This window comes from Tenrec ecaudatus, chromosome 1, assembly GCF_050624435.1.
Source record: "Tenrec ecaudatus isolate mTenEca1 chromosome 1, mTenEca1.hap1, whole genome shotgun sequence".
Taxonomy (NCBI): Eukaryota; Metazoa; Chordata; class Mammalia; order Afrosoricida; family Tenrecidae; genus Tenrec; species Tenrec ecaudatus.
Window position 1 is genome coordinate 12,882,562 of NC_134530.1, and position 21,424 is coordinate 12,903,985.

General features: G+C 57.9%; 1 protein-coding gene across 4 annotated transcripts in view; it reads left to right on the forward strand.

The window, feature by feature from the left end:
* Nucleotides 1–21,424, forward strand: part of DNM2 (dynamin 2) — a 74,211-nt gene that overhangs the window by 25,477 nt on the left and 27,310 nt on the right. For all 4 annotated transcript variants that reach the window (XM_075547052.1, XM_075547070.1, XM_075547061.1 and 1 more), the window contains exons 2-6: nucleotides 4,659–4,732; nucleotides 14,349–14,498; nucleotides 15,404–15,607; nucleotides 17,676–17,774; nucleotides 20,675–20,835. In XM_075547052.1, the coding sequence (XP_075403167.1) occupies nucleotides 4,659–4,732; nucleotides 14,349–14,498; nucleotides 15,404–15,607; nucleotides 17,676–17,774; nucleotides 20,675–20,835 (688 nt within the window). The remainder of the gene's footprint in view (nucleotides 1–4,658; nucleotides 4,733–14,348; nucleotides 14,499–15,403; nucleotides 15,608–17,675; nucleotides 17,775–20,674; nucleotides 20,836–21,424) is intronic.

A 21,424-nucleotide genomic window follows, 5' to 3' on the forward strand; every position in this document is an offset into this window, starting at 1 on the left:
GGCCTGACCAGTCTCCCTTAGGAATCAGCCTCGCTTCCAGCCAGGAGCCCCTCGGATTTCTAGGCCGGCCTGGGGACTACTGTGGGGACTGTCCTAGCTAGCTAAGGGTGGGTGGCCCTCCTTAAGTCTCTTTCCCCGCCAGCCTGGCCTCTTTGCCCTGTCTGTCTGCCCAGTTTGTCCTTCTGGCCTTGGCATCACCCTCGCCCTCCTGTTTGTCAGAGGCTCTAATTGTCTGTTGTCCCTGCTGGGCAGCCTCCCCATTGTCCTCCCGGTGCCTGGCGCCCCAGACACACCCAGGGACTAGTCACAGGGCAGCACGTGCCAAGGCCGGTGGGGAAAGCCTGGCTCGTCTGGGGAGCTGCTCCGGCCCCCATGTCCAAGGAGCTTGCCAGGAGGTCAGGCATTAGACCGTCACAGGGGTCGGCTCTGGGGGCAGATGCACCGAGAACAGGCACAGTTGCAGTTGCCTCTGTGAAAGGGAGCTGACGACAGGCGGGTCTCGCTGGAGTCTGGTCCAAGTCCGTGGCTTTATCCACAGGAAGCCCTCCAACTCCGTGCTCGGTCCCGTTGAGGAAGCCCTGTGGACGAAGTAGAATCCAGAAGCTCCCTCCTCTGACCCCGTCCCCAGCCGTCTTCTCTCAGCCCAGGATTTCTTTCTTTTTTTAAAAAACCACTTTATTAGCTCATTACAACTCTTATTACAATCCATACATACATCAATTTTGTAAAGTACATTTATACATTCATTGTCCTCATCATTCTTAAAACATCTGCTCTCCACCTAAGCCCCTGGGCATCAGCTCATATTTTCACCTCCTTCCCCGCTCCCCCCTCCCTCATGAACCCTTGATAATTTACAAATGATTATTTTGTCATATCTTGCCCTGTCTGACATCTCCCTTCACCCACTTTTCTGTTGTCCGTCTCCCAGGCAGGAGGCTATATGTAGATCCTTGTGATCAGTTTCCCCTTTCCACCCCACCCCACTCTCCCTCCACCCTCCGGGTATCGCCTCTCGCACCACTGGTCCTGAAGGGACCACACGCCCTGGATTCAGCCCAGGATTTCTAACAAGTACTACACTCGGGCTCTTCCGTTGGCCTTCCATCAGTCACAAGCCTAGACACTGGTGCACCTTTAAAAACGTTAGTCCCCCCGCCGGAAGTTCCGAGCTGCGAGATAAAGCTGCCTTTCTGTTTTGAGCGTCGCTTCTGTACCGCGTAAAGCCCTTTGATGGGCTTTGAAGTCTTCTGGACGTGAGCTGTTGTCCTTCCTGAGAAATGGGCCGCGGTGACCACCGACTTCCTGTGTCCGCTCAGCACTGTGGCCCAGGGGCACGTCCCGTCACATCCCAGTCTCCGTACACAAATCCGCCTTCTCTTTTTCCGTGTGAGCTTTTTCTTGATGTAGCAAACCAGTGACTCGCACAAATGTTAGTGTGTGTCCTGTGCCCGTCAGGCATACACATAGATACATCCGTGTATTTAAACATCATTTTAAGCCACGCGCATCCTCCCATATGTCTTCTCCTGACCCTTCCCAGTCCTCGCACCCGGGCGAGGCCTTTGCCCTGATTTCTATCAGACAAGTTTTACCTGTTGGAGGTCAAGAGGAACCTGACCTGGCCAGAGAAACAATCGTAGGCATGTGTGAAGATGCAGGCAGCAGTGTGAGCTGCAGGGGCCCCCAAGCCAGGGTGTAGATAGATGGCAGAGGCTTTGTCCCTGTGCCACTTGACTTCGGAGGCTGGTTCCAACGACTGACTGATGAGGAGGAGGTCAGGCATGCCTCCAGCTGTTTTTGACTCTGCCTTGACCGTAACCACCCTCTCCAGCCAGTCCCCCGGGGGGGTCCCCTGCACCTCACTTGCACAGTTACAAAGTGACCAAGACTGGGGCCGGGAGAGCCCTGCTGGCTGTTGGTCACTGTCCTGCACAGGCCTTTGAACCGGTTGGTTCCCACCCAACCCCTTTCTACTTCAGGGTACTGAATCCGACGCTACATTTTAACCAGATAGCAACAGGGTGGGAAGAACTTGGCGATCTTGCTAAACTAGAGGTTCTGATTCAGTGTTTTATACCAGGGGTGGAAAGGCAGACTCTCAGCAGGGAGTTAAACTGGAGTGAACCCGTTTGGAGCCGTGTCCCAATCAGGGGTGGGGGGTGGATAAGGGGAGCTGTGGAACGGGGTGAAGAAAGGGTGGCACGCACCCCAACATGTGACCGTTTATTTCCTGTGACTAGTGCACACGGCCTCGCCACATCTCCGTGGGCACAGGTGGCCCAGGGTGCCGGGAGAGCCAGGCTCACGTGTGCCACCTTCAGGGTTCGAAGTCCCCAGGGTTCCCTTTGTCTCCCGGAGGGTCTGGCGGCCAGAGGGCGCTGCCCACAGCGTCTCTGGTGAAGGGCCTTGCTCTGCTGGAGATGCTTTGTGGGCCGGGTGGTCTGCATCTGCCCTCTGGCTGTCCCCCCACCGGCCCTATCTGCCCACCGGGTTGCATGGGACTCAGAGAAACTTTTCCCCAGTGTGCCGAGATGAGATGCTTTCTGTGGCCTCTTTGCCTTGGTTCTTTGGGAAAATAGTTGGTGGGATCCCCGCCCTCGCCCTTCCCATCCTGAGGAGGTTAACCTTTGCCCTAGTGTTTCACCCGAGGTTCATTCCTTTAGCCCGGGTTGGCTGGCTTTGCACCTTGCAGGAGGGTTTCAGTGGTCTGTGACGTGGAGTGTGGGCTTTCTGGAGAGGATTGGTCAGATTGTGGCCCTGGTGGGCAGGATGAGGCCTTTGTGTGTGAGAGCAGCCAACCCTAGCAAAAGGTTTCCAGCAGGAAGACAGGAAGGTGGAAGAAACCGAGAGGAGACCTCAGAGAGCGCGGAAGGCAGGGACCTCTCGGAGCCATGACCGTGGTTCAAGAGCTGTGACACTGAAGTTGGGGACAGGCCTGGGAGGAACAGAGCCCGTGGCAGGTGCCTGGAGGCAGAGGGGCTTCTCCTGAGGGGGCTGGGCACCTGGGAGACCTGTCCTCGGGGAAGCTGAAGGAGGCCCTAGAAGACGGGAAGGACGCACCCTCTGCCCGTGGGAGCGCTTGGGACTGCCCACCTGCGATCTGATCTGGAGTTGTAGCCTGTTGATCCGGTTCCCAAGTTGCACCTGTACTTCCTGCGTAAACCGCTTAACTGTAAGCTTGGGCCGGGCGTCCCCGCAGCCATTGCAGTGTGGTCTCAACACCAGTGAAGAAGGGGAGAGTGCCGTGAGGGGCCCCAGGGGCCCCACCCTTGATGTCAGGGAATAATCCTTGATTGAGCGAGCCTGGGACCTGGGTCAGGTCGTGCGTCCCGTTCCTCAGTGCCCTCTGTGGCCAGCAGGACATGCGGCACATAGTTGAAGGGACTCAGCACAGGACCCTGTGCTGTCTTCTGGAACGTGGACTCCGTGGGGCCCTTGGGGTGTAGAGGGTTGGTTGTGCCTCGGGGCTGTGGGGCACGGATGCTCAGGCGCCCCCTGGGATGGTGCTGGGTGCCTCGTTGCTCTGCTCATCCCTGCCACCTGATCTGTGGGTGATCCATCCCTGGTGACAGCTGCCTCGGCCTGAATGGCTCGAGAACCTGTCCCCTGCCCTCCCTCCAAGCCTGCCTCCCCAGCTCAGCCCACGGCACCCCCAGGCCTCGTACACATCCTGGCCAGACTCCTCGAGGTTGAGGGTGCAGCTGGGCCTAAAGAGACTCCACTAAGCCTGGGCAGAGGACCCACATACAGGCTGACGGAGCTTGACCCTCATTGTGCAGGTCCCAGGGATGCTGACGCCCAGATGTCTCTGGTCCAGAGTCCCCACAGTCCCGACGCACATGGGGCGAGGAGGTACCCCCTTAGACACTGCTGATCCCAGTGATGGCAACAGGCGTGGTTTTTGTCATCGACTGCTTTCCCTTTAGTTCGCCTTTCTGTGGCATTGAACTTATTTCGAAAATGTGTCTCGGGAATTTGAGGAATCCAGGTGGGGTAGTGGTTATTCATTGGACTGCTAACCACAAGAGCAGCAGTTCTAAACCACCAGCTGCTCCAGGGGAGAAAGATGAGGCTTTGTGTTCCAGTACAGAGTTCCGTCTCAGAAACTCACAGGGGGCAGTTCTGTCCTGTCCTATAGGGTCACCAGGAGTTGGCACTAGCTCCGTGGCAGTGCGTTTGGTTTTGGTTGTGTAGTGGGGTATGTGTTGGGCCGCTAACCTCAAGGCCAAACAGTTTGACACCCCCACTCACTTCCCGCAGGGGCTTCTGTCCTGTGGGGTCTCTGGGCGTGGGGACTGACTTCACAGCAGTGAGCTTGGTTGTGGTCTTTGATGCAGGGAACCGATGGATCTCGATTGTCAGATGATTTGTTAGGACAGGGGCCTCTGGAGTGCTGAAGCCGAGAGCCTGCACAGCGAGGCCTGGCAGGCAACAAGAAGCGTGTCTGTGGGCCCCTGACCTTCCATCTGGCCCTCCCCAGGAACCCCGCCTTGTTCATGGCCTGAGGACCCTCCACAGCCAGAGAACTCCCCAGTCTGCAGCTGGGAGGGGTGTCTTTGTGTCCCGAGTGGCAAGAGAGTTGCCCCACCACACATGGTCACACTTCCTGCCCTGCAAGCCAGCTGTGTGAATAATTTCTCCTTCCTCCCTCACAGGGACTTCCTTCCCCGCGGCTCAGGAATCGTCACCAGACGGCCCCTCGTTCTGCAGCTCATCTTCTCAAACACAGGTACGGCGGGCGGGGGCCACCTGGACCTGACGTCGGATGCCGGAGGAGCGGGCGCTGAAGGAGGGACCCAAGTCCTCCGTGTTGTTTGGCTTGGGGTCTGAGTTCACAGGCAGATGCGGGCACACCGAAGAACAAGCCACCACACACCGGCAAGGCCAGTGAGCCCATGGCTGAACCAGGCTCAGGGGGCCCTCTGTGTGGCCTGATGGTAAAGCCACTGCCATCGAGTCCACGCTGAACCGTCACATGATGAAGCACACTGTTTAAGGATTGAGTATCAATACTTAATATTAATATGATACTTAACGTTGATACTTAACATTAAGTATTAAGGATACGCTGAGAAGGTGACTGCCTTTGCAATCATCTTGGAAACGCGAAAGCCCATCAGCACCAGAAGCCAACCCGCTCACTGCCATTGAGTCACTTCTTACTCACAGCTGCCCCACGGGGGCACTGTCCCTGTGGGTTTCCGAGACTGTGACTCTACTGGAGGTCGAAAGCCTCGTCCCTCCGTCCTCGGAGTGGCTGGTAGTTTCGAACTGCTGGCCTTCGGGTGTGAACCACCAACTTTGCCGTTAGTAGTCCAGTGCCTGCCCCCCTCCATCTCCAGGGCTCCTCCTCTGTGGCAGAGCGTGCTTCTTGCTCTGCTTTTCAAAACCACACCACCCCTCTTGAAACCAGGGCCTTCCCTCCATGGCCACCTTCAGATCCGCCTGATCCAGAGGCCCAGGCTCCCAGCAGTCCCTCAGAGACCACGCTCCATGGAGGGGCCTCCTCTTGACTAGAGCGGAGCTCTCCCCACAGCTTACAATACAGTGTGAACCCTGTGTGTGTGTGTGTGTGTGTGTGTGTGTGTGTGTGTGTGTGAAATTAGCAACACAAACTGGACGACCCAGCAATTGTGCATGTGATTTCCTCTGTTTTTTAAAACTTTTTACTATGCATTGATGGGGATTCACATTTCGTACGATCATTTTTGTAGTCATCGATTTAAACAACTTATCCAAACTCCCAATAGCTTGCCTTTCCCTCTCCCACTTTTCTCCGTCTTATAAAATTTTATCTTCTCCAGAGAAAGATGGGGAGTTCTACTCCCATAAACAGTTACAGTCTCAGAAACTCACAGGGGTAGGTCTACCCTGGCCTACAGGGTCGCTAAGAGGCTGAGCCAAGTTAACTGCCCTTATAAGTGGGTGTTCTGAGGCCTGACTCTGGAGCCCCGCACCTCAATTGTGGGCTCCCCACCCCTGGCTTCTCTCTCTCCCTTGCATCCCCTGACCTTACCCAACCCTGGGGGGAGGAGGTGGCCTCCCAGAAGAAAGACTTCAGGCTTCTTGGGGGTCTAATGAGAGGCGGGAGCTAACTGGCTCAGCACCCCCTTTCTCTGAGCCCTGCCATGTTACAGGTCGCGGCAGGACCAGTGGGCGGCTCCTGCGTGTTCAGCTGTCCAATCAGCGGTGTCGGGAAGGGGCGGCGGGGATAGAGCTGGCTTTTCAGAGGTTGGTGTGCATCTGCTGCTAGAGTGGAATAGGGCAGAGGTTTCTACTTCAACCGGTTCTTTGCTCGGGACACTGCCGCCGCCGTCTTTGGACCTAAGGACCTCAAAGATCAGGGCTGGGTGTCAAGACTGCCAGGTTCATGCCCTGGTACGTGTGAGCACACATCTGACCTCATCCGGCCCCGCAAGGCCCTGTTTGGACAGGGAAGGTGGTGGTGTGGTGGTGGTGGTGGTGGTGTGCTGTGGAGTGGGTGGGTGAACTATTCTGTCACCAGGGCCACCGCGGGCACTTGCCGTGAAAATCGCATATTCAGCACACCTCCAACCCTGAGAACAGTGCGGGGGCCGCACACCAAACTCAAACCAAACTCGCTGCCATCGAGTCAGGGCGCTCATAGCGAGCCTGTAGGACAGGGCAGAACTGCCCCGTGAGTTTGCGAAAGTGCAGCTCTGCAGGAGTAGAAAGCCCATCTTCCTCTCGCAGAGGGGCTGGTGGTTCTGAAGTACTGACCTTGCAGTTAGCAGCCCAGGGTGTAACCACTACACCACCAGGGCTCCTTTGGCACACGCCGTGAAAGGTGCTATTCCGGCAGCGACGATTCCGTGCACACTGGGTCAGGGGGCAGCCGCGCCATGGCAGGAGGTTGCTCCCTGTTGTCCTCCACTGAACCTCTCTGCCACCTACCCACCACCCCTCCTCCACAGGCGACAAGTGGGGGAGGCCCAGGAGGCAGGATGTGAGGGAGTGATGTTTGAGCTGTCCGTGTGTTGGGGAGCCTGAGGGACAACCCATGTAGGCCTGCTCGGGGCAATGAGGGCAGGGCAATGAGTTCACACAGCTGCCAGGACCTGTTGGGAATTACCCAGAAGTCCCTCTTCCTGGCCCCCCTGCCTGATGAAGAGACGCTTTGGGTGCTGAAGCCACTTCCTTGCCTGGGGCCTCATACACGGTCACCTCTGAGCCCAGGGAGACTGGCACACAGCCCAAGCCTTCACACATAGGAAGCCTTATTCAGATCCTGGGTGTTTCCCAAAAGACAAGCCCCAGGACGTGCTGCTGGCATGTGGCCGGGGGAGAGGCCTGGCTGCCGCCCTTGGTACTACTGTCACAGGAGTGTGGGGTACCAGCCCCCACAATGGAATGGGTCCAAGGGGCGGTCGTGTCATTGAGGGGTGAAATTAAACAGACACCAGACAAGATAAAGCATGTGAGTGCTCCCCTCCGGGACCATCATGACCTCAGGAGCCAGGTCTGCACACAGAGCAAATATATTTCCAACCCAGCCTTAGATTCACTTGGGGGTCGTCCAAGCCCCCCTAATGGCAAGTAACCACATAGGTAAACCCTCAATATCCCTGAGTAGCTAGGAGGATTCGCCTAGCGCCAGTACCCGGGGCAGGTGAGGGGGCGTGGCTGTCCTCAGAGCCTGGAGAGCAATAGCACGTGTCTGCGCCTGTAGTGACAGCTGCCGGCTGCACAACAGTCAGCCATGTGCTTGTAAGGGGTAACTTTAAGGTGGCACCGTTATGGGAAGATAGAATGCCATTGAGACTCTCCCTCCACCCCAGAAACCCAGCCTGCCAGGCTTCTTCATGTATGAGAATAAAGGATTCATCCGTACGTGCTCTCTACCTGCTCTGCTCCCCATGCAGGAGTCCACAAAAGTGTGACTTGAACAGACAGACTCCCCCCACCTACATCTTTTTTTTAACATTAATTTGCTCACATCTTCAGAGGCTGAAAGTTGAAACTCAGGGTGGGGAAGCCCCAGAGGAAGGTGCTTGACTCCCCTCCTGGGTGCCCTTCCTGGGGTGTCTACCAACCGTTCTTCCTCAGCATCTGCTTGCTCTTGCCATTGTAGAATCTACTATCTGTGTCAGAAGAGCTCAGGATCCACCGTGTCCCCCCTCACTCTGAACATGGCACGGACAGCCCTTTCCCGATGGGCAGTCAGGACTAGCAATCACAATCCGTGGGGGACTGTCCAAGGCCCTTCCTGCGTCCCCAGCTCATACCACTCCCCGCCCCCACCCACAGCCTGTCGCGACCCTCCCTGTACCAACAAGTGTGTGTCCATGGCATGCCAGGCCTTCCGAGGCCCAAGAGCTGTTGCAGCCTCCGATGTGGCCTGGCCCAGTGCAGGTGGGCAACGCAGACATGGGTGAGGATGGCAGGGGGCCAGGGGGTAGGACGGGCAACACCAGCCCTCCTGTGGAGCTGGGCCCCACAGAGAATGTTCTAGGCAGGGGCAACAGATGGAGGTAAGGGGTTTGGGCCGAGGAGCCATGGGGGGCTTGTGTGGAAGGCACAGATGGCCTCAGCTCTGGGTCCCGGGAAGCCCCGCTCACTGTCTTGAGAAACTGATTGATGGAGTGTGTGGCCTTGGGGACTGTTACAGGGCCTCATGGTCCAAGGATGGGAATCCCACGGGGTCTGGCATTTGTGAGTGAAGTCCACAGGCCTGGTGCCAGGCTACCAACCCTTATTGTCTGAGGACCTCAGACAAGTGACTTCCGGCTCTGTGCCTCAGTTGGCTCATCTGCGGCACCCACGTGGCTGTGGTGTGGCTGCCTGTTCCTGTGAGGTCCAGGGTGCAGACATAGCTCCTGGCACTGGGCCACACTCCTTCCCTCTGAGTCCAGGTGCCCATGTCACATGGCTTCTTGTTCAAACCGGTCTAGGTGAGCGCTTGCTTTCAACCGACTTAGTTTAAACATTATCTAATACTGCAGTCACCAGGAAGTTGGGCCTGTGCGTGAACCCTGCCCCTCCTTGGGCACCAGCCCTGGCCTTGTCCTCCCTGGCTGTGGAGGATGGGATGGTATCGGGCCTTTACAGGGGCAACTTGGTCCTCCCTGCCTGACCTTGACCGTTTCTGTGTTCCCAGGAAATAGGAGGTCAGGATTTCCTTCTCTTGAGTTCCTTCTCAAGGCCCAGGTGCGTCACTCCGACCAGTTGGGGCCTTGCTGGCCTCTGTGATCCTTCTCGCTGGTTTGTTACCCTGGCTCCAGCCACCTCTGCCATCCTTCTAGCCCGGCTCATTTGTGCCATGTGTGGGCCTTTGTGCTCACAGCCCTGCCCAGGGCCCAGGACAGAGCTGGGAGCACAGCAGTGGCCAAGTGCCTGGTAGGGGCCTTCCAGGTGGGCAGCAGTGGGATGGAGTATCAATACCTCTTCATCGAGGCGGGACAGGGATGATGCTCTGTGTGCTCCTTTAACGGCGTACAGCCTCGGAAACCCACAGGGGTACATTGTGCTCTGCCCTGTAGGGTCATTCTGAGTCAGAATTGACTGGATGCCAGGGAATTTGGTTTTTATCTAGAACTTCCTGTGAGCCGGCCCCGTGGATTCCACCGCGTCTAGCTGCCGGCCTGGCTCTTTGCGGTGTCCTCAGCAGGGTGGTCAGACATGCCTGCTGTCACTTTACCGGGACCAGGCCTCTGGGGCACAAGGAAGTGACCCCGCAGACCTGGCCTGTGAGCATAGCTCCGAGCCAAGTGCAGAGCTGGCGAGGCCTGGCCAGCCTTGAGCCCCAGGCTGTAGTGTTCCTGGGCTTGGAGTTCTGAACTGAACCAGAGTGACTCGGAGGCCAAGAGAGGGAAGGGAAGGCCGTGTGCTGCTTCCCCTGGGTCTGCGAAAAGCCCAGAAAAGTCCCATCTGAACGGGATTTCCCGAAATACTTGAGCCTTTGACTCTGCTCCGCCCTCAGTGCCGTCTGGCCGCTCAAGTCTGCCCTCTGCTGCAGGGGGTGGGGTCAGTCCTTGAGAGTGTCAGTCCCCCGTGCAGTGGTTGTGTTTCGCAGTAGCCCGGCCTTGGCTTCTGTCCTGTTCTGTTTGTGAGGAAACTGAGGCACTGGGCTAGGGGCCAGCTCCCTCTTGAGTGTGGCCTGGCTGGAGTGTTCCCATCCCCCATCTCCTGCCCGGCCCTTCTAGACTCCTGTTGTGGTGTCCTGCTCTCCCGTTCCAAGACTGAGGACCAGGGCGAAGGCGTCTCTTAGCAGAGCCAGGACATAGTTCTTTACCAAGACCAGCAGCACCCATCTGTCTGCTTTGTGGGGGGGGAGGCAGGGAGTTGGGGTACCAGGAGCCTACCTCCAGGTGCTGGGGGCCTCTGGGAGCCTCTCAAAGCAAAAAGCCAAACTCACTGCCTTCTAGCCCATTCTGACTCATAGCCACTCTGTTGGGCCTGTGGACTTCCGAGGCTATAAATCTCTACAGGAGCAGACAGCCGCATCTTTCTACTGAGAGCCACGGGTGGGTTTGAACCACCAGTCTCTAGCACCCACTGTGGCCCGAGGACTCCTCCTTCTCAGACACTCACTGCTATGGAGTTGATTCCGATTCACTGTGACCCTGTAGGACAGAGTTGAGTTTCTGACACTGTCGGTCTCCTTATTCTTTTTCAATAGTGGTACTGGCGTCTACGTCACATAGCACAGCATGTTGATGGTTCAGTGCATTCGGAAGAGTTGGGCAGTCGTCACCATGATCAGTTTGAGAACATAGAAAAACCGCAATCACAAAGAAAGCTGAACATCATTAAAAACAGAAACCCGTTTAAAATGAGTCAAGCCGGAGAGTTAAAGTGCTGAGGTGTTACATTGTAACCTAGCTCCCTCTGCCACAACTGGATGTGGGTTGTTCTCTGGCCGCAGGGCTAGACTAGTCACATCCTTGGACTGTGTTCGGGGGTCCCAGAGACTCATCCATGTGTGGACTTCCACTGTCATCCTTGGCTTACTGCACACCGCGGGATCACAGTTTAAACTCATACCAGTCCCTCCTCTGGATTTGGGTTTGATTGTTTGCAATCCTCAGATCACAGGGTGCTTCTTCCACATGGACTTCACATCCATGCCGATGTGAAACTGTAACTCTTTCCCAGATAGAGAGCTTTCTCCCCAGGAATGGTTTCTAATAGCTGGCCTTGTGGTTAGCCACCCACGGCGGACCCACCAGGGCTGCCAGGATTCATCTTTCCCAAAAGGAAGGTTCAGAACCTGGCAGAGACCTTGTCTGAGAGGGCTGCCGCCCATCTAGATCTTGTGTCGCTGTGACCCAGGGAAGCTCGCAGCAGCATGTCTCTCAGGGTGGGGATTTGCTGTTTAGAACCAGCACGACTGGCTTGAGGAGCCGTATTTTCCACTGAGCTGCTCCTATGCCCTACATATTGGGCTGGCTGACCTCAAGGTTAGTGGTTCGAACCCACCAGCAGCTCCTCGGGAGAAAGTTGAGGCTGCCTGCTTCAGGTTTTACAGTCTCAGAGACACTGTATAGGGTCAGGCGGGGACTCTGCTGTAGGCCCTCGGATGGCTCTGGCGTTTGTCCAGGGGACTGGCAGCAAGCAGAGGGTGAGTGACGGGCCAAGGGCCTGGCAGATTCTTTTGTTCGGGGGGCAAATGCACTTTGAGGGCCTGCTGGGCACCAGGGAGCCACGGAGAGGGAGCCAGATCCGGTGACTCGGGGAAGGTCCCCCATGACCCTCCTGGGGAAGCCAGCCCTGCGGGGTCCTGGGAAGGGTGGTGCAGGCGGGATAGTGGGGGCTGGGGTAGCACAGCTGGGTGTCACCCCCCAATGAGTGCCACCACACCCGCGGCCAGCAAGGGTGCCAGAGTGGCAGGCCCAGGTGCTGGGCCCAAAGGGCTGTGTGTGGTGGGCCCCCCGAGCTGCCCTGCGCCCCACATAGCTCGTTGGATCCACTCCTGCTAGGAGCTCTGGCTTTGCGAGAGCCGGTTCCAAGGACATGTGGTGCTCCTGCCCTCCCCCAGCCCTCTGGGGAGGCGCTTGTTCCTTCCTGATAGCATGCCATGCGGAAACTGAGGCAGGACCCTTGGGACTCAGGCCACCTTCCACCGCCTGGTCTCAGTCTCTCTTCTTCAGCCTTCTGCAGAGCTGTGGCCCAGCCCTCTGCTTGCCCGGCAGCGACTGTCCCTGGGGCGGGGCCGGTGAGTGCTACTGCTGAGACCCAAGGCCAGGGCAGCTGGAATTGGCTTTGTCATCTGCACACAGGACTTGGCTGGGTGGGCCCCTGAGGTGTTCTGAGATGGGGCCACACAGACGGTCAAAAGCCCGAGTATGTATGCCTCTTGCTTTAACACCGCCCTCCCCACCCGCCAAGCAAGGGTGCAGGCGGATCCCTAGGCAGTCCTGTGCCTTGTCAGCAAGCCCTCCAGCTGCCTATCATCCAAATTCCAGTTCGCAGTGGACCCTGGCCGGTGGCCTGTCCCGCCAAGCCCCCCTGGTTGTGTTGCTGGACCTTCTTCCAAAACACCCAGGACACCTGCCCTTCTCCATGGTGACTGCGCTTGTGCTGGGTCCACCTCCCTGGCCAGACACAGAACATGCCCACCTTGCTACCTATGAGACCACCCGCCCTCCCCGCCCAAGTTCTGGATGGGCCGGCCCTTGTGGCTGCGAAGTGCTTTGGGCAGAAGGGGAACAGGACCCTTGAGGGGCATGCATGATGACCCCTCTGTCCAGTTTGTTGGCCACCTCATGTAAGCTGATACAGTCATTTTTCTGGTGTCGTCAGTCCTGCCCCTTCTGAGTGCTGGGACTGGGGCACAGGCTTCAAGTGCTTCTGGGGAAGGGAAGAGGGGGGGTTGCACAAAGTGGAGGGTTAACTGAGGGGTCTGCCCCTGGCCCCGCTCCCTCCATGGTTCTCCTCCCACCTGCACGTGGTCCCTGTGCCAGGCGCCCCAGCCCTCTCGTGCCCATTTTACCATTTGGGGAACAGGCCTGTGTGGAGGCATAGAGTGCTCCCAGCATGCTGTCCCATCACGCTCTTTCTGAGTGCCACCCCGGCAGGTCCCATTAACATGAGTCTTGGTGGCCTGACTCCCATGGGGAGGAGTCTGACAGCAGCATGCGGTGCAGTGCGGTGTGCCGTCAGGAAGGCGCCCTGAGAGAGGAGAGGGAACAGACAAGCCCTGGGGATTGGGGGTAGTGGGGAAGGGTCAGCGTGTTGCAGTGTTAAAGGGAGAAGTCGCTGTGTCCTGGAAACACCCCCCCCCCACACACACACACCCCCAGCCAAGTGTTCTTCCCTTTTCATTCCCTGAAGAGGATTGTTCTGTGGCTGGAGCTGAGCCCGGGCCTCGAACAGGAAGAGAATGGAGGTGGGGGGGGGGGGCTTCCATTTTTAGTAGCTGCTGCAGGAGGAGCAGCCAGTGCTCCCTCTTGTCCCTCTGAGGGCGGGAGCCTGACTGCCCTTGGGAACTGGTCAGCTGACTGGGTGGGGATTCTGTCCTGGACTTCAGACAAGCTGGCATCCTCGTCTCTGCTGGACACCGTCTGGCTGGAGGGTGGCTACCAGCTTCCCCGCCACCTAGTAGCCCCTTGACCTTGTGGGTGTGGCCTCAGTTTCCTCATTTGTGTGGCAGGGACCCCAGAGATGGAGTTTGTTAGGTTCCAGGGAAGGGCCAGTGTCCGGCTGCTGGGTAGAGACTGTTGACCTCTTCCCGCCACCCTCTCCCAACAGGTTCAGCCCCATCCTTGTGAGGCAGTATGTATGCAGGAGCCCCGGTGACTCCTGGTGCTGGGGGGCAGGGGGTGACCCAGCCCCAAAGCAGCAGCTTCCTCAGACACCCTCAGTCCTGTTCTTAGTGACTCTTCTGGTTCCGGTGGCTGGTGTTGGGCCTTCAGCTGATAACTCGCCACTCTGGGGGACAGAGGCGTGCATCTGTGAAGAGCCCCAGCTTGGGGAACGAGGGGGGAGGGTATCTGTCTTGACCTACAGGGTTGCTGGGTGAGTCAGAAGTGGTCATTCTGTTCATCAATTTAAAAAAAAATTTTTTAAATTAAGTACTGGTTCCAGCTCTCCAGTAATTTGGTTTGGTTTTTGGTTGGTTGTTGACTCGTATGTCCTGTGGTGTCCTCTGCAGAGCCCTGCGCGGGAACATCAGCCTTAGGGACTGACTGGCCCAAAGCCAGATTTGTTCCCATGGCCTCAGCTCATAGATAGTTGTCAAGTGAATGACTCTATTGTCCCCATTCCTAGAGTGCCGCCACTGACTCTGCACCGTGACTAAGCTCCCGTCCCAGGTGCATCCACACCCAACCCGAAACCAGGATGTCTCCCTTCCCCACTCTGAGCCATGCGCCTTCCTCTTCCAGAACATGCCGAGTTCCTGCACTGCAAGAACAAAAAGTTCACAGACTTTGATGAGGTCCGGCGAGAGATCGAAGCAGAGACCGACAGGGTCACGGGGACCAACAAAGGCATCTCTGCCGTGCCCATCAACCTGCGGGTCTACTCACCGCATGGTAAGCAGCACGGACTCCGGGGATGCAGGCAGGCCTTCCTCTTCTTAACGCACGCCACCTCCGGACCCACTTTAGATCGACTTTCGGTGCAGAGAATCCCATCTGGGTTTCAGGAAAACACGAAACACCACAGGCCAGAGTCCTGGAGACTGTGGCAGATGGCCTCTTTTAAAAAGAAGCTAATGCTGATACTCAGCCAGACTTCCATGCAGAATGCCCCCATTTTACCACACTCCCCGGCGGAGCTAGGGCAGCTCAAGGCCACGGGAAGAGCCACGGGCACCGCCTTCCCCAGGGCCTGGCAGCAGGGAGCAGGCCAGCACCTGAACTTTGTGGTTTGGGCCCCCTGTGCTGAGCTCGGAAATGTACTGATTTCAAATCAGCCATGCCTTCACGTGGCTCACATCCCCAAGTGACCCTGCCCTCAACCTACCAAGATACTTCTGGTCCCTTGTTCTCCACGTGACATCGTTTGCGTATGTATAAGCCCATTATGCATTTGTGTACGCGTGTGTGTACACTGTCCATTCCCCCCCCCCACACACACACACACATTTTACTTAATCTGTAACAGCATGGAAAGCTGTGGGAACAGACCTCCAAGACAGCTGAACATGACCATTTTGCTTTTAATGCTTCCCAGTGGAGTTGAGTGAAGCCTTCTGGGTGATTCTAGTCAGCAAAGGCGAATGTCCTGATTTCTGTGCTCCCTGGAGCGTGACGGGATCAAGCCTGGCCCCAGGGGAGTGTGGGGATGGGCACGGAGGCAGGGAGCCCTGGAGTGCCCCGGCTGGAAGGGCCAGAGAGAGCCAGGGGCTGAGGGAGCAAGCAGACTGTTGCGTGACTGCGCAGACCTCAGCAGCCCCACTTCTGACGGCCTTACCCTCTCCCTCCCGCCCTCCCAGTGCTTAACCTCACCCTCATCGACCTTCCGGGCATCACCAAGGTGCCCGTGGGGGACCAGCCTCCGGACATCGAGTACCAGATCAGGGACATGATCCTGCAGTTCATCAGCCGGGAGAGCACCCTGATCCTCGCCGTCACCCCTGCCAACATGGACCTGGCCAACTCGGACGCCCTCAAAATGGCCAAGGAGGTTGACCCCCAAGGTAACCTCCAGGCACATGCCCCCCAACCCCACAAATTTGGAAAAGGCCTCCTGGGATGCCCCACTGGGGACCCCCTTGAAGCTGCTGCCCCTCCCACTTCCCGGGGTATCATGATGCACACAGCCCAACTGGGGGACTGAGGAGGCAGACGGCATAGCTCACAGTGGAGGCCAGATCCTGCTGGAGAAGTCACACACCCCTCCAAGGCTCCGCCCACTGTCAGTTGCAGGGAACTGAGCGCTCACCTGGGAAGCTGTGGGGTGGCCTGCAGACACTCCCCACAGGCCGACTTCCTCAGAAGCAGATAAATTTATAATGAAGCTGGGGTGGGCAGTAGGGAGTGGTAGAGACTGTGGTTTCCGGAGCTAAGGGCATTCAGGGTCACAGGTTTCCAAAGGCCATTTATCCGGTCAGTACTGGTTCAGCCCTTGCAGTGTGCCACTCTCTCTGGCCTTAACGGGGCACTATAAGTGGTCCTCTGCTGCCAGGGAGCAGAGGGCACCCAGTATAGCATGGCCCCTGCCGAGCTGACCCTGAGCTCCACACAACTCTCTGTAGCTGACGTTTGGGGAAGGAAAGCTTCTGGTGTTTCTTCAGAGGCACCCCAGGGTGCCCTGGAACCACCAACTTTCTGGTCAGCAGCCAAGCAAGCGCCTTCAGGGATTCTCCCCACCCCAGGAATTCTGGAAGTAGGGGTGAGGGGGTGGTGGCAGGGGCAGAAGCTGCTGCAAGCCTGGGATGGCTAAGACCCGAGTGGAGGAGGCCCGTGTGGCCGGAACGGCTGGCTAACGAGAGTAGAGGGACTGGGCCGTGCCAGCAGGACCGGGGGCTGCGGGGCACGTTTTAGGCTGAGTGCGATGGACCCCTGGGTGATGAATGCCCAACTTGCCCCTGTCCGTTAGTGTGCCTGTGAATTCACTCTCACCTTCCTGCTAGACCTCTCCCCGCCCCTGCTGTTCCCAGCCCTGCCTCACCCTCGCTCTCCCCCGCCTTCCGACCCCCTTGGCCGGCCATTCAACCCTCTGAAAAGATGGGGCTGTGGCCCTCTCTCACCCACAGAGGATGGGGCGAAAGAAAGCACCTGTCACCCCCTCAATGTCCAAGTGAACTTGCACCCATACCCCAACACACACCAACGACCACACAAACCAACACAGAAGCACACCTGATTTAGACACACTGTGTTAGTCCAGGTAGACAGAGAAACAAAGTCAGGGACACACACACGTGTGTAAGAAAGAGGTCTATATACAAGAGCAGTTGTCTATTGAGAAAACATCCCAGCCCGGTCCACATCAAGTCCATAGTCCCAATATTAGCCCATATGTCCAATATCAATCTATAAAGTCCTCTTCAGACTCACAAAACACACGCAATGAAGCCAAATGCAGGAGGATCGCAGGCCAGTGGGTGCAAAATCAGTGGCAGTAGAAGCATCTCAGCGCCGGCATAGGTCTCCATGTGGCCCCTCCAGTTCCCAGGCCTGCATCAGGGTAGGTCCATGTGGCTTCTCCTCAGGGATTTCTCACAGGAAGTGAGCAGATTGAGAGCTCTTCCGCCTCCAAGTAGGAAAATCCAGAATTCTCAGAAGGCCACGCCCACACAGAGGCCTCTTGACTGTGATCCAATTGACAGACTAGACTTCACCCCTTCACTCTTAATCCTCTAATGTCCCAAATTGACACCAGGTTATGTAATTCCCCCCCCACACACACACACCAACACAGAAACACAACCCAATGTAGACATCCATGCATACTCTAGCACACAGCAACATACACACCGACCCAAACCCACATAGCCCGTCACATACATGCACAGTCCCCCACACAGGTGCACAAGTACACTCACACCAGCACACACACAGCGAGGCCGGCACTGGATGGACATTGGAGAGCGGGGTTGACTGGGGCGGCTCCAGAGCAGAACAGGGTCGCTGTCGCAGTGTCACAGATAGCAGTGCGGTGGCTTTGGCCACAGCCTCTGCCACATGCAGGGTGGTGGGGGATCCCCTGAGACTGGGGCCCCTGCCCCTCCTCCCAGCACCCCTGATGCCGGGCTCTTCCAGGCCTGCGGACCATCGGCGTCATCACCAAGCTGGACCTGATGGACGAGGGCACCGATGCCAGGGACATCCTGGAGAACAAGCTCCTCCCCCTGAGAAGAGGTGAGGCTACCGCACGTGGGCGGGGGGCCTCCGTCATTCTCTCCTGAGACCCCCTGGCGCCCACGGCTTGGACATTCCACCCGCTGGCCCCGACCCCTCGTGATTTCCCTCCTGAGGGATTTCAGGCCCCTGCCTGCCCCTTTGGTGTTCCCATACTATTTGTTTATGGAAGAAACCAGATCCCATAGGAGCCACAGAAAGTTCCGGACGTGGGGTCTGGCAGTGTCCATTCCCTGAACACGTAATTTGGTGTTGACGGGAGGCCTGGTCAGGTTCATCTTTTCTAGCAGGGATCACCCAAGGTGGGGGTGGTGGGGGTGGGGGTGGTGGTGTGTGTGTGTGTATGCACACGGGGGTTGGGGCAGGCATCTACCGGCGTCTGCTCTGCCCTGGCACTGATCTAGGCTCTTGATGGGTAGGAGGGCCAAGCCGGGCACTGGCCGTTGTGAGATCCCCGAGTGCGGGCCACCCGGCAGCCACCTGCTTCTCGCCAGGTGGCAGTGTCGTGTGGCCATGGCCATCTAGGCTGGGCTGGACCGGGTTGAGTCCCTTCTTCCTGGTGGTGTGGGGGTTACGCGCTGAGCTGCTAACCCTGAGGTCAGCAGTTTGAAACCGCCGGCTGCTCCTCCGGAGGACGATGAGGCTCTCTACTCCCGTCGAGTTACGGTCTCAGAAACGCACAGGGGCAGTTCTACTCTGTCCTGTGGGGTCGCCGTGAGAATAGACTCGGTGGAGGAGCTTGGATTGGGTTAACCCTCCCTGGTGGGGGTGCCTCCGGTGTCCTTCACGTCAGGGAGCTGAGGCCCGAGATCGCTTTGTGGCTGCAACAGTGAGGGACCACGGTGTAAGGAGCAAGCCCACTCAGCCCCTGCTATGCTGAGACCCTACCCCAGCTTCCCGGACACAGGTCTCCGCCCCCGTATCCAAGGAGCGCTCGTGCCCCCTTCCCCCCCACCAACATGCCGGCTAAGGCAGCATCCTCCTTGCCTCAAGACTCAGTGCTGGCCACGCCCCTCCTGTGCCCCCTTCCTCCCCTCTCCCCTTCCCTTGTGCTCTGCCTCTGACTTTGGGCTCCTCTCCTCTCCCAATGTCCCGCTCCTCCGGCGTCCCTGGACCTCTGGCAGCCTTTAGCTTGCTGCACCTGCACAAGGACCCAAGCCCGACCCTGGCCTGTCTCCTGCAGCCCCGTCTGTCTCCTGCTAGATCTGTCTCCTAATGGGTCTGTCTCCTTCTGCTAGGTCTGTCTCCTCCCTGGTCTGTCTCCTGCTAGATCTGTCTCCTCCTAGGTCTGTCTCTGCTAGGTCTGTCTCCTTCCAGGTCTGTCTCCTGCTAGATCTGTCTCCTTCTGCTAGATCTGTCTCCTGATAGGTCTGTCTCCTTCTGCTAGGTCTGTCACCTGCTAGATCTGTCTCCTGACGGGTCTGTCTCCTAATAGGTCTGTTTCCTGATAATTCTGTCTCCTGCAGCCCAGTCTGCCCCCATGCTCTTCTTTGGTATCAGATAAGTCTGTGTCCGATCTGGGTGTTCCTGCTGGGCTCTCTGACCATGGACATGTGGCCTCTCCAGCTCTCTCACCTCTGAGGTGGACACAGGCGGAGTCTGTCAGGGCAGACAGCAGTCTCCTCCCCTCATTCAGGGCCACCTCACTTCTACCCTGAGTTTTCAGAGCTGTGACCTCTCGGAAGCAGGTCACCAGACCTCTCTCCCTTGGCCCTTCAGGTGGATTCAACCCATCGCCTTTTCAGCCTGTGACCCATATGGTCATCAGCCACTGACCCCCAGCTGCAAGTTCAACTCCACACAGACTTGCTTTAGGAGCTGCTGTCCATTGGGTGCTTGTCCGTGCTACTGTGAGCGGGACCTGACTGGCACGAGGTTGGACTTTATTTTTCTGCCTGGTGCCAGGCACGCGTGGGGCGGAACCTTGTTTCTCTTGACATGCGCCGGCCCACAGCAGCCTGGACGGCTCCTGCTCTTCCCAGCATCCTTTCCCGCCCTTTTCAAACCAGGCCTGGATGCCGGGGCAATGAGGCGCACGAGTGTGTGTGTGTGTGTGTGTGTGTGTGTGCGCGCGCGCGCGCACCGTCCTGTGGCACAGGCCCCTGCAGTGAGTTAGTGGTCTCCCCGATGCTGCCCTTCCCCCTACCCCCCAAGAGCTTAGCGCAAGTACACACGTTGAAGCGCACCCCTGGCTGTCTCCCGAGCCCTTTCTAGGTCGGTGTCTTGGGTGTCATCTGTAATCCCTCAAGAATGCCTTTTGGTGGGTGTCCAACTCTACCGCCTGGCCACCAGCATCCACTGACCCAGCACCGTGTCCAAGTGTCAGCCAGCTTCAGACCCACCTGTTGCTGGGCGTGGTCTGGGGCTTCCCGTTCATTCCATTCATCCCTCTGGGCATCTGTGCCCCTGTGTCCCCCACTATTTTCAAGGGGTGCCCTAGCTGGTGGTATGCCGGGCACGCCTTGCCCACCTTGAAATATGTGTCCCTGGGCTGTCGTTCCAGCCCAGGGGGGCGGCTGGATCTTCCGAGCAGGATGAGGCGTCTCCCGCCTCCACCCCTCCCGGGGTGTTTGGGGACCTGCTGTCCCCTGGACTGTTTTCAGCACTCGCCGTGGGGCCTCTCAAAGCCCCAGTGGTGCAGCGAGGAGGGCTCTGTAGCTGCCGGTCCAGCTACTCCACAGAAGGATGTGCAGAAGTGACTGCCTCACACTGCACATCCTCCACTCCAAGGAAGGCACTGAGTTTAGCTTTGTTGTCTGGTTGTCTAGTCTGTGAGTGGCCTCTGGGGCAGGACCCACTTGGACACCTGACCCTTGGCTGCCTTGGGCCTGAGCCATGGTGGCTGGCCGAGCTAGGCCCATGCCAGACCTGTGCCTGCGCCTGAGCCCCTCTTCCCACAGGGTACATCGGCGTGGTGAACCGCAGCCAGAAGGACATCGAGGGAAGGAAGGACATCCGGGCGGCCATGGCAGCCGAGAGGAAGTTCTTCCTCTCCCACCCAGCCTACCGACACATGGCGGACCGCATGGGCACCCCACACCTGCAGAAGGCTCTCAATCAGGTACATGGGGGTCAGCCGAGCTCGCCTCCACACCCCGGTCTAGAGCTGCGCTGGTCTCGGCCTCGTGGGGTCAAGCCCCATTGTGGTGCTCACGTCACAGACACTCCTGACTCTGGGCCTGGCAGAGAGGAGGTGTTCCGCTCACCATCCTTGCCACTGTCAATGCCATCATTGGTCTCAGGGGAATTGGAATAAGCAGTCACACACAGCCCAGAAGTTTACGAGCAGTTCCTGGGGCTGGTGATCAGGCTTAAGATCATCGAGCCCCACCGCCAGGCAGGGCAGCTGGCTGCACCAGACAGCAGCTAAGCAGAGGAGCCTCAGAGGCTGACCTTTGGGGGTGGGGTGGAGTCAAAGCTCAGCTCGGTTTCTGAGTGAGGCCTAGCCATCCAGAGCTTCCCGGCATCCATGGGTGATGTCTACTCAGCGTGTCCCTCCTGGGTGTGTGAAAGGCGTCAGGGACTAGGTGCCGGCACCTCCCAGCAGCCAGTGAGTCCCTCACCATCCCTGCAGCAGTCATGGCTCCGAGTGGACCACAGGAAGCACCATCCTTCCTAAAAGCAGGAAGGGCTTTGGAGAGTCACGTCCG